The 12559-nt window shown below is 43.5% G+C and overlaps 1 protein-coding gene across 1 annotated transcript; it reads left to right on the forward strand.

Moving 5' to 3' along the window:
- Positions 1-8154: 8154 nt before the first annotated feature.
- KDM4E (lysine demethylase 4E) lies at positions 8155-9768 on the forward strand. The gene has a single exon (XM_054440701.2). The coding sequence runs from the start codon at positions 8266-8268 to the stop codon at positions 9766-9768; it is 1503 nt and encodes a 500-aa protein (XP_054296676.1). The 5' UTR covers positions 8155-8265.
- The last annotated feature ends 2791 nt before the right edge of the window (positions 9769-12559 follow it).

A 12559-nucleotide genomic window follows, 5' to 3' on the forward strand; every position in this document is an offset into this window, starting at 1 on the left:
ACCCAGGCTGGGGTGCAATGGCACAATCTCAGCTCACTGCAACCTCTTCCAGTGATTCTCTTGCCTCAGCCTCCTGAGTAGCTGGGATTACAGGCATGTGCCACCACGCCCGGCTAATTTTTGTATTTTTATTAGAGATGTGGTTCCACCATATTGGTCAGGCTGGTCTGGAACTCTTGACCTCAAGTCATTCCAATCTCTGGAGGCCAATATCTCGTCCTCCCAAAGTGCTAGGATTACAGGCATGAACCACCTCGCCCAGCCTAATTGTGCCTGGCCTAATTCATTTAGAATTCTTATGAGAAAGAATTTTGTCACTTCTCAGCTATTTGTTAATTTATTTAATTTTTAATTTATATCAGTACGAACTCATATTTATTTCATGCTTGGATTATAATTCAATTTATATATTTTCTTGCTTGGCTTGGAGATTTGGCCATTGGAAGTTGTTTTCCTTGTGCCCCTCAAAGTAACCCCATTTTTGACTGTGTGTGTTTACCAAGTTTTTATTTTTCACTACTGCGAATGCTTTGGGCTTTGTCTGTATATTACTTGCCCAGGCCTAGCAAGTGCTTTGTTTATCAATACTGCTACTTATTTATTTTTTATTTAAAAGTATCAGATTTTAGTTTTATTAATCATTTCTATTTCAGTATACATTTTCCCTTTTGCTTATTTATCTATCCATGATCATTTTTATATTTCATTTTCTTTTGCATATTTTTGTTTCATTTCATTTTTACTCACTGCTTGAGTGCAACCTGAAGATCAATAGGATTTTAGAAATGTGAATATAAATTTTCAAGTAAATATGGTTGGATTCAGCTTTTGTATTGTTGACTTTCAATTTCATTTCATTTTGGTCAGGATTGTTTTCTGTATATGCATTCTATGGGATTTTAATTTGATATTTACTTTGTAGTCCTGTATTGGTAAATTTATCTATTACAAATGTTTCTTGTGTACTGAGAAGCATTTTCCATTTGCTTTTTAATTGTTGCAATTTCATTCCTCAAAGTTCTTAAGCTTGTACATATTATTATAACATTATTAATTTTTTACTCTGCTCTATTGGTTTCTGAAAGAATAATGTTAAAAAAATTAAAAACTACCATCACAACTGCAGATTTTACTGTCTAACTTTACAACAACTCTCAGTCCTGGCTTTCCATGTGTCAGTGCTATGCGTAGGGTCATAAAGTTCATCACTGTACTATTCTGGTGAATTTTTCTATTCAATAACCATAAAATGTGCCTTTTTAATTCTATAACTACATTGGATATTAATATAGCTGCTTTAGTTTTCTTTTGTTTGGTATTTGTCAGGGTTGCCTTTTTCCATTCCTTGATTTTTAACTACTTAGCTTCGTTTTCAGATTGGTTTAAAATGCAAAATGAAAGGGAGGGGCTTGGACGGGTGAGATGCCTAATCTGGACCCAGCCCAGTGATTACATTAGCTGAGCCCTGATTGGGTTAGGGTGTTGCCCAGGTATAAAGCCAGGGTCTTTGGAACGTGGGGCTTTATTTGGAGTTTACCAACAGGAAACCTTCTCTTTGGGTCCTGAAGTATTTTCATATGGAATTGTGAGTTTTTGACGGAAGGTAGGTCGTTTTATTTCTCTGTCGGAGCACTTTTGGATATTTGTCCTACTGAGAACTTTATCATCATCAATTTGTTCATAAGATTTTGTTAAATATTGTAAAACATCTCCACCAGATTTTTAGCTATGCTGCTTGTTTCTTACCTCAATGTGTTTTTGTTTTTACTTTCATTTATCTTCATGCCTATGGCTTTTTACTATGTTTTTTGAAAACTCAGTTTTCATTCTTTTTCATTCCTGTTGGGTGTTCTGTTTCTTTTTGCAATGGTCTCTTCTTATGAATTTATTTTCATTGTTTCTATTGATGTTAATGCATCTAGTTTCTTGAATGGAGTGCTCAATTTATTCATTTTCAAACTTGATAATTTTTCATTTTAGTTTGTTGCTGCTCTTTTTCTGTTTTGTGATTTGACCTGATGTTTGTCTCATGTGACCATGCGAAGAGACCCCCAAACAGGCTTTGTGTGAGCAACAAGGCTGTTTATTTCACCTGGGTGCAGGCGGGCTAAGTCCAAAAAGAGAGTCAGCAAAGTGTGGTGGGATTATCATTAGTTCTTACAGGTTTTGGGATAGGCGGTGGAGTTAAGAGCAATGTTTTGGGGGCAGGGGGTGGATCTCACAAAGTACATTCTCAAGGGTGGAGGAGATTATAAAGAACTTTCTTAAGGGTGGGGGAGATTACAAAGTACATTGATCAATTAGGGTGGGGCAGAAACAAATCACAATGATGGAATGTCATTAGTTAAGGCTATTTTCACTTCTTTGTGGATCTTCAGTTGCTTCAGGCCATCTGGATGTATACGTGCAGGTCACTGGGGATATGATGGCTTAGCTTGGGCTCAGAGGCCTGACATTCCTGTCTTCTGATATTAATAAGAAAAATAAAAAAAACAGTGGTAAAGTGTTGGGGTGGCGAAAATTTTTGGGGGTGGTATGGAGAGATAATGGGAGATGTTTCTCAGGGCTGCTTCGAGCGGGATTAGGGTTGGCATGGGAACCTAGAGTGGGAGAGATTAAACTGAAGAAAGATATTGTGGTAAGGGGCGATATTGTGGGGTTGTTAGAAGGAGCATTTGTTGTATAGAATGATTGGTGATGGTCTGGATGCAGTTTTGTATGAATTGAGAAACTAAACGGAAGACACAAGGTCTGAATAAAAGAAGGAGAAAAACAGGTATTAAAGGACTAAGAATTGGGAGGACTCAGGACATCCAATTAGAGAGTGCCCAAGGAGGTTCAGCATAGCCCTGCCAGCAAAGATTATTTATTTACTTTAAGAGGGAGTTAAGAGTGGCGGTTTGGGGATAGCACCAGGAGATATCAGCTGTGATGGCTTGGAGAAACAGTGTAAACCAGCAGTGTAAACAAGAGTAGGGCATTTATGAGTAGTTGAGAACAGTGAATAGGAGTATGACTAGACAGAAGATAGTAGGGATGACTAGTTTTTGGGGCTCAGTCCAAGTAGTGGGGGTGACTGCGTAAAGCCCTGTTGTAAAAAGTAGGGTAAGGATGAACAGACCTAATAGAATGAGACCCTTAGGCTCATAAGGGTTATTACTGTTCTTCAGAAATGCAAGTGAGTTTAAGGGAAGTAGGGGAGAGTACTTGTGACTTCCGGGAGGAAGAGGAGAGATTAGGCTGGCTGTCCAATGGACACAGCTTTATCCTGGAACGGTGAACCCAGTGGGGAGGATCCTGCAGGTCGACGGTAGTTGGGGTACTATAGATGACTAAGTACGGTCCAGTCCATCAAGGTTGTAGAGTTTGAGGGGTCAGATTCTTAACAAGAACTGATTGTCCAGCTGGGGTGTCTTCATATGGCTGGGAATCTGGAGTAGGCAAGAGAAGATTAGCAGCCTGGCGAATTTCCTGTCTAGCCTGCTGGAGGACTGGAAGATAGTTGCCTAGAGGACTGGTGTCTGGGACGAGGTTGGGGCCGAGCAAGAAAGTGCATCCATATAAAAGTTCAAATGGATTGTACCCTGTAGCATCTTAAGGACAGGCTCTAATTCTGAGAAGGGCAAGAGGTAAAAGTACTGTCCAGTCCTTTTTAAGTTGGAGGCTGAGCTTGGTGAGGTGTGTTTTTAAAAGACCATTAGTCTGTTCTACCTTTCCTGAAGATCGAGGATGGTAAGGGATATGAAAGTTCCACTGAATACCAAGAGCCTGAGAAACTGCTTGGGTAATTTGACTAGTAAAGGCTGGTCCGTTATCAGACTATATACAGGTGAGAAGACCAAACCGAGGAATTATGTCTGACAGAAGGGAAGAAATGACCGCGGTGGCCTTCTCCGACCCTGTGGGAAAGGCCTCTACCCATCCAGTGAAAGTGTTTCCCCAGACCAAGAGGCATTTTAGTTTGCTGACTCGGGGCATGTGAGTAAAGTCAATTTGCCAGTCCTGGACGGGGGCAAATCCCCGAGCTTGATGTGTAGGGAAGGGAGGAGCCCTGAACACTCCCTGAGGAGTAGTAGAATAGCAGATGGAACACTAAGAAGTGATTTCCTTGAGGATAGATTTCCACAATGGAAAGGAAATGAGAGGTTCTAAGAGATGAGCTAGCGGCTTGTAATCTACATGGAAGAGGTTATGAAATGACGACAGAATAGAATGGGCCTGTGAGGCTGGAAGGAGATATTTTCCTTGGTCTAAGAACCATTTGCTTTGTATAGGAAGAGATTGATAGGTGGAAGTTTTAGTGGGGAAGTAGGTGGGAGTGGCCAGATGAGAAGGAGAAAAACTGCCGTGAGGGATAGAAGTTGGAACACTAGGCCTTGAGAAGAGTTTTTATTAAGGAGGCATTAATGATGGAGGACGCTTGCATAGTGAGGAAACCTCTTTCAGCCCATATAATAGCATGGTGGTGCAGGATATAGAAGGCATATTTAGAGTCAGTATAAATATTGACGTGTAATTCCTTTGCAAGAGTGAGGGCTTGAGTTAAGACAATGAGTTCAGCTTGCTGAGAGGTAGTGGAGGGGGGCAGAGCAGTAGCCTCAATGATAGATGTGGAAGATACTATAAGCATAGCCTGCCTTTGCTGGTGTGTGGCGATTAGGCCTGGTGGAGCTGCCATCAATAAACCAAGTGTGATTAGGGTGAGGAACAGGAAAGAAGGAAATATGGGGAAATAGAGTGAATGCCAGGTGGATCAGAGAGATACAGTCATGGGGGTCAGGTGTGGTATCCAGAACAATGTGGGAGGCTGGATTGAAGTCTGGGCTAGGAACAATGGTAATTGTGGGAGACTCAACAAACAGTGAGTACAGCCGAAGGAGCTGGGGAGCAGAAAGTATATGTGTCAGGTGTGAGGAAGAAAATAGATTTTGGAAGTTATGAGAACTGTAGAGAGTGAGTTGAGCATAGTTTGTGATTTTGAGAGCCTCTAAAAGTATTAAGGCAGCAGCAGCCACCACACGCAGACATGAGGGCTAGGCTAAAACAGTAAGGTCAAGTTGTTTGGACAGAAAGGCTACAGGGTGTGGTCCTGGCTCTTGTGTAAGAACTCCAACCGCACAGCCCTGCACTTTGGCTGTGTGTAATGAAAAGGGTTGGGATGAGTTAGGGAGAGCTAGTATGGGGGCAGCTTCTAGGGCTGTTTTTAAGGAACAGAAAGGAGTGGTGAAAGGATTTAGGATCTGTGGGATCAGCTAGGTTTGCTTTTGTGAGTTTATATCATGGTTTAGTCAGGATGGTAAAACTAGGTATCCAAAGGCAGAAGTACCTAACCATGCCTAGGAAGGAAAGGAGTTGTTGTTTTGTAGAAGGGATTGGGGTTTGGGAGATCAGCCGGACACGATGAGGAGGGAGAGCACATGTGTTTTCATGAGAATTATGCCAAGATAGGTAACAGATGAGGATGAAATTTGGGCTTGACTGAAGTAATGGGGGCTGTCCATGAAGCCTTGTGGCAGTACAGCCCAGGTAATTTGCTGAGCCTGATGGGTGTCAGGGTCAGTCCAAGTGAAAGCAAAGAGAGGCTGGGATGAAGGGTGCAAAGGAATAGTAAAGAAAGCATGTTTGAGATCCAGAACAGAATAATGGGTTGTGGAGAGAGTTATTTAGGATAGGAGAGTATATGGGTTTGGCACCACGGGGTAGATAGGCAAAACAATTTGGTTGATAAGGCGCAGATCCTGAACTAACCTGTAAGACTTGTCCGGTTTTTGGACAGGTAAAATGAGGGAATTTTAAGGAGAGTTTATAGGCTTTAAAAGGCCATGCTGTAACAGGCGAGTGGTAACAGGCTTTAATCCTTTCAAAGCATGCTGCAGGATGGGATATTGGCATTGAGCAGGATAAGGGTGATTAGGTTTTAATGAGATGGTAAGGGGTGCATGATCAGTTGACAAGGAGGGAGTAGAGGTATCCCATACTTGTGGGTTAAGGTGGGGAGATACAAGGGGAGGATGCGAAGGAGGCTTTGAACTGGGGAAGAGGCAGCAATGAGGTGTGGCTGTAGCCCAGGAATAGTCAGGGAAGCAGATAATTTAGTTAAAATGTCTCAACCTAATAAGGGAGCTGGGCAGGTGGGGATAACTAAAAATGAATGCATTAAAGAATGTTGTCCAAGTTGGCACCAGAGTTGGGAAGTTTTAAGAGGTTTAGAAGCTTGGCTCTCAATACCCACAACAGTTATGGAGGCAAGGGAAACAGGATTATAGGGTGGGGGAGCAGAGGCTGAGGAAGAATTGGGACTTAGCTTGGCCTGGCGAGGAGCAGCCTGGGGAGGAGGGGAGAGGTCAGATGAGTCTATAGAAAAGAAGGATTCAAAGGACTCAGAGCTTGGGGTGGAGACTGAAGGAACAGACAGGAGAGAAAGGAAAAAGATTTGGGACAAGTCTCTTTGGGAGCAGAGACTAGGGAGGGACCAATGTATAAAAGAATGCCTGATGTCAGGAACCTCAGACCATTTTTGCCCATTTTTCGACAAAAATTGTCTAGGTCTCGTAGCATGGAGAAATCAAAAGTGCCGTTTTCTGGCCATTTGGAACCATTGTCGAGTTTGTATTGGGGCCAGGCGGTGTTGAAGAAGAAAATAAGATGCTTAGATTTTAGGTCAGGTGAGAGTTGAAGAGGTTTTAAGTTCTTGAGAACACAGGCTAAGGGAGAAGAAGGAGGAATGGAGGGTGGGATGTTGCCCACAGTGAAGGAGGCAAGTTTAAAAAATAAGGGTAGAGACATGGAGAAGGGGGGTGGGAAGCAGCCCTGGGCTCTAACGTGGGTGAGCAGCCAAAGCAGCTGTCCCCACAGTTGATTTGCCATCACGGGAATGTGGGTGCATGACCAAGGCAGGCGTCCCCACGGAGATCAGACACCAATGGAACATGGGTGAATAATCAGAGACGCGTCCCCGCAATGATTAAACACCAAGGGAAGGCTGCCTTCCTGAGTCCATGACAGGCGCCAGAGTTTTGGGTCCACAGATAAAATGTGTCTCCTTTGTCTCTACCAGAAAATAAAAGGAATTGAAATTAAGAGAAGGGAGAGATTGAAGGGTGGCGCCAAGACTGAAAGGAGAAAGAGGTTGAGGGATAGTGAGAGAGGTTGGAGAAGAGAGTAAAAAGAGGCTGCTTACTCGATTTAAAATCGGTGAGATGTTTCTTGGGCTGGTTGGTCTGAGGACCCGAGGTCGTAGGTGGATCTCTTCACAGAGTGAAGGTGAGGACAGGGGACTGGTCTCCCGAAGGACTCTTGCTGACCTGCGTCTTTGGCACGAAATGTCTCACGTGTCCATGTGAAGAGACCCCCAAACAGGCTTTGTGTGAGCAACAAGGCTGTTTATTTCACCTGGGTGCAGGCAGGCTAAGTCTGAAAAGAGAGTCAGCAAAGTGTGGTGGGATTATCATTAGTTCTTACATGTTTTGGGATAGGCGGTGGAGTTAAGAGCAATGTTTTGGGGGCAGGGGATGGATCTCACAAAGTACATTCTCAAGGGTTGGGGGAATTACAAAGAACCTTCTTAAGAGTGGAGGAGATTATAAAGAAACTTCATAAGGGTGGGGGAGATTACAAAGTACATTTATCAGTTAGAGTGGGGCAGAAACAAATCACAATGGTGGAATGTCATCAGTTAAGGCTATTTTCACTTTTGTCGATCTTCAGTTGCTTCAGGCCATCTGGATGTGTATGTGCAGGTCACTCAGCTTGGGCTCAGAGGCTTGACAATGTTAACATATCCTGATGTTAGCATATGTTTTAGTTTAGCTTAATGCTAGCTGAATATTTCTTTTGTCTGGTCATATACTTATTTAAAAAATATGAATATTCTGTATCTTTTGTCGTTGTTGTTTAGGTGTATTGTTTCAACTTCCTAGAAGAGACCCCCAGGTACAGTGGGACACTAGCTGCTACTAGTGCACCCAAGCCTGAGAATCAGGAGAAGCCTCACAGTGACACCCCCAATTGAGGAAACTCGTAATGCTGGGACATACTCTACTTCTTTGGAAAAAAATATACTGACTAGAGTGGAGTCCCCCTGGGGAGTCAGAAAGCCTGCGAAAGATCTCACTTGTTCGAAAGTCCAAGTGTGAATTACTGCCTCACAGATAAACCAAAGTATTTTGAAAAAACAAAGGGGAGAAAAGAAATTACTCCCCAGAACTCTCAGGCATCTAGAGGACACCTAAGAACTTGGGAGTCAGCTGCTTCTTGTGTGCAGCCATGAAGTCTGTGCACTCCAGTCCCCAGAACACGAGTTATACCATCATGACTTTTTACCCAACCATGGAAGAATTTACAGATTTCAACAAATATGTTGCTTACATGGAGTCCCAAGGCGCACATCAAGCTGGCCTCGCCAAGGTAATTCCACCCAAGGAATGGAAAGCCAGAAAGACTTACGATGATATCGAAGACATCTTAGTAGCCACTCCCCTCCAGCAGGTGACCTCTGGGCAGGGAGGTGTGTTTACTCAATACCATAAAAAGAAGAAAGCCATGACCGTGAGGGAGTATCGCCATTTGGCAAACAGTAAAAAATATCAGACTCCACCACACCAGAATTTTAGAGATTTGGAGCAACAATACTGGAAGAGCCACCCTGGAAATTCACCAATTTATGGTGCTGATATTAGCGGCTCCTTATTTGAAGAAAGCACTAAACAATGGAACCTACAACACCTGGGAACAATTCTGGACCTGCTAGAGCAAGAATGTGGGGTTGTCATTGAGGGTGTCAACACACCCTACCTGTACTTTGGCATGTGGAAGACCACGTTCGCTTGGCACACGGAGGACATGGACCTTTACAGCATCAACTACCTGCACCTTGGGGAGCCCAAAACGTGGTATGCAGTGCCCCCAGAACATGGCCAGCGCCTGGAATGCCTGGCCAGGGAGCTCTTCCCGGACACTTCTCGGGGCTGTGAGGCCTTCCTGCGGCACAAGGTGGCCCTCATCTCGCCTACAGTTCTCAAGGAAAATGGGATTCCCTTCAATTGCATGACTCAGGAGGCTGGAGAGTTCATGGTGACCTTTCCCTATGGCTACCATGCTGGCTTCAATCATGGCTTCAACTGCGCAGAGGCCATCAATTTTGCCACTCCACGATGGATTGATTATGGCAAAATGGCCTCTCAGTGTAGCTGTGGGGAGGTGAGAGTGACCTTTTCCATGGACCCCTTTGTGTGCTTTGTGCAACCCGAGAGTTATGAGCTCTGGAAACACAGGCAAGACTTGGCCATTGTGGATCACACAGAGCCCAGGGTTGCAGAAAGCCAAGAGCTGAGCAACTGGAGAGATGATATAGTACTTAGAAGAGCTGCTCTGGGCCTGAGGCTTCTCCCAAACCTCACAGCCCAGTGTCCCACACAGCCTGTGTCCCCAGGGCACTGTTACAACCCAAAAGGCTGTGGCACTGATGCTGTGCCTGGATCCGCATTCCAAAGCTCTGCATATCATACCCAGACCCAGTCACTTACCCTGGGGATGTCAGCCGGGGTTCTTCTCCCTTCCACTGGAAGCTGGGGTTCTGGTCGTGGCCGTGGTCGTGGTCGAGGTCGAGGTCGAGGTCGAGGTCATAGTCGTGGTTGTGGTCATGGTTGTTGTACTCGAGAACTGGGGACTGAGGAGCCAACTGTTCAGCCTGCATCCAAGAGGTGCCTTTTAATGGGTAAAAGGAATAGAGCTCGAGGCCGCAGGCCTCAGCTCCCACTTGCCAATTGATTTGATGACAAATCTGTCCCTTTGAGTGGTGGCCTTCCGCATCTTGCCAAGGCTTCTGGCTGTTGCTGTGTCCCTGATCTTCAACTCCTGGGGCCCCCACTGGATGGTGATGAAACCATGCACCCTGGCCTGTGCCAGCTATCCCTCAACAGCACTAGTAGTAATCTCCCTGATGTTGTCTGCATGACTCCTCCCAATGTCATTGTGCCTTTGATTAAGTTTTCCAGGGACGCTGGTGGGGACTGGAAATCCCTGGTGAACATGGGCAAGGTTGTAGCAATGGACCACTCTTATGGCTCTAGGGTTCTGACCCCAACTAAGTTTTCCAGAATCTCCTGGGCTCCTGACTCATCTGCTGGGGCTAAAGACAGGCAGAGATACATTACTGAGTTTAGGGATATTTTCCTCCAATGCATGATCAATCCTCTGGATCCATGGCTATGGAATATGGTGACAAATGTCAGTGTCTCTCTTATCCCAACCCCAGGATCAGAGAAGATTCCTGCCAAGGACAATTGTAGCCTGGGTCTCTCCTCAGTGAAGATTCTTTACCTGCAGTAACTGACACATTTCCAAGGCCCCCAGATGCTGTCTCCAACTGGGACAACCAGGGCTCCCAGAGGCCACTGAAGTCCCCTCCCCAAAGGTTGCCATAGGATGTTGTAGTACCTCTCAGGGACTCTCTGTCTACTCCACATATTGCCTGTGGCCTTCACCATGGCCAGATGCCATGGACAGCACTTGTTTCTGATGTCCCCCTTAGGATACCTCCCTTACAGTGCTATGGGTCCAGATCCAATGGTAATTGAGCCCACATTGGATGATGCTGAGAATCTGACTGAGCCTCTTATTTTTACTTTTCATCTGGTCCTCTATGTCTCTGACCCTGGATTCCACTGGACATTGCTACAACCCCAGTGAGGTTCAGGGCTTCTCACAATCCTTCAATTGCAACATGCCCTTTATCCCAGGCCACCATCCACTGCTCATGTACAAACCAGACTTTTGACAAACTGAGTTACTTAGCCAGTTATGGCTTCAGAAGTATTTTGTAACTATATTGATGTTAACTAAATTTGCTGTCTCTAATGTATATCTCCAAAGAAAATAAAAGTCTTAGCGCATGTTTTTTAAATTAGAATAATATAAAATAGATATATCAAAAAGAAAGTGATTTAGAAAAGTGATTGAGATAAAAGAATGGGGAAACTATACCAAGCAAAGAACAAACATAAAAGTAGATTTACAGATCTTAATATCAGGCAAACCTGAATTGAGACCAAAGGTACATAGCATGGATCTTCACAATGCAAAATACTAAATTTCACAATGAAATTACAGCAGTCATGAATATTCAAGTTCGACAAAGTATAAATTATAGTAGATAAAAGACAAGTTTAAAGACACAGATTAAAAATAGGAACATTTAAGTCACTAGTATGGTTTGGATATGTGTTTCTGCCCAAATCTCATGTGAAATTTTAATCTCTAATGTTGGAGGTGGGGCCTGGTGGGAGATGACTGGATCATGGGGGTGGTTTGTCATGAATGATTTAGCACTATCTCTGTAGTGCTATTCTTGTGATACAGTTCTAGGAGGATCTGGTTGTTTAAAAGTGTGTACCACCTTCCCCCCTCTCTTCCTCCTGCTCCAGCTATTTATGATGTGCCTGTTTCCCCTTTCATCATGATTGTAAATTTCCAGAGGCTTTCCCAGAAGCAGAAGCACCTATGCTCCCTGCACAGCCTGAAGAACCATAAGCCAAATAAAACTCTTATCTTTATAAATTACCCAATTTCAGGGATTTTTTTTCGATGTAATTTCACTCTTGCCCAGGCTGGAGTGCAGTGGCTCAATCTCAGCTCACTGCAACCTCTGCCTTCTGGGTTCAAGCGATTCTCCTGCCTCAGCCTACTGAGTAGCTGGGATTACTGGTGCCTGCCACCACACCCAGCTAATTTTTCTATTTTCAGTGCAGATGGGGTTTAATCATGTTGGCCAGGCTGGTATCAAACTTCTGACCTTAGGTGATCCACCTGCCTCAGCCTCCCAAAGTGCTGGGATTACAGCCGTGAGGCACCACACCCAGCCTTCAGGCATTTCTTTACAGCAATGTGTGAATGAAACAGTCACTCATCCAAGGCAGAAAAAAATGGAGAAATATAAGGATATGGAAAATTTAAACTACATTAACAATAAGGTAGTATTGACATACTAGATGATAGAAAATACTTCCTCTCTTCAAGTGCCGAAAATGCTACATTTTCACAAAACAGTAAATATCTATTACATGCATAAACTCTGCAGCAAGAAAGCCTGATTTTGTTCCCAAGTTTCTCTTATCAGCTTGTGTGACCTTGAAAATTACTTAACCTTATGACTCAGTTTCCTCAACATAAAATGAAGATAGCACCTACCTCATGTGTGTAGTTGACAGCTCTATGAATTAATATATGCAATTTGTTAACATCAATGCCTGGGACACAATAGCATTATTGGAGTGTTTCTAGATGTAAAACTTAACAAAATACATAAAGAAATACATGAGATTCATTTACAATAGTGCTGAGGAAAATCTGCAGCCTTAAGTATTTTCTCCATCATATTCAAATAATGAAATTAACTGGATTAAATTTCTAATGTACAAGTTAGGGAAAGATAAACTGAAAGTAGTTGGAAGGAATTGATACATGTATACACAGAAATTAATGAGTTAGAATAACTGTAAAATATATACTAAATCAACACAAAGCACCAATGATACGGATTTTTTGTTAGAAAAATTAACTT

This window comes from Pongo pygmaeus, chromosome 9, assembly GCF_028885625.2.
Source record: "Pongo pygmaeus isolate AG05252 chromosome 9, NHGRI_mPonPyg2-v2.0_pri, whole genome shotgun sequence".
Classification (NCBI taxonomy): Eukaryota; Metazoa; Chordata; class Mammalia; order Primates; family Hominidae; genus Pongo; species Pongo pygmaeus.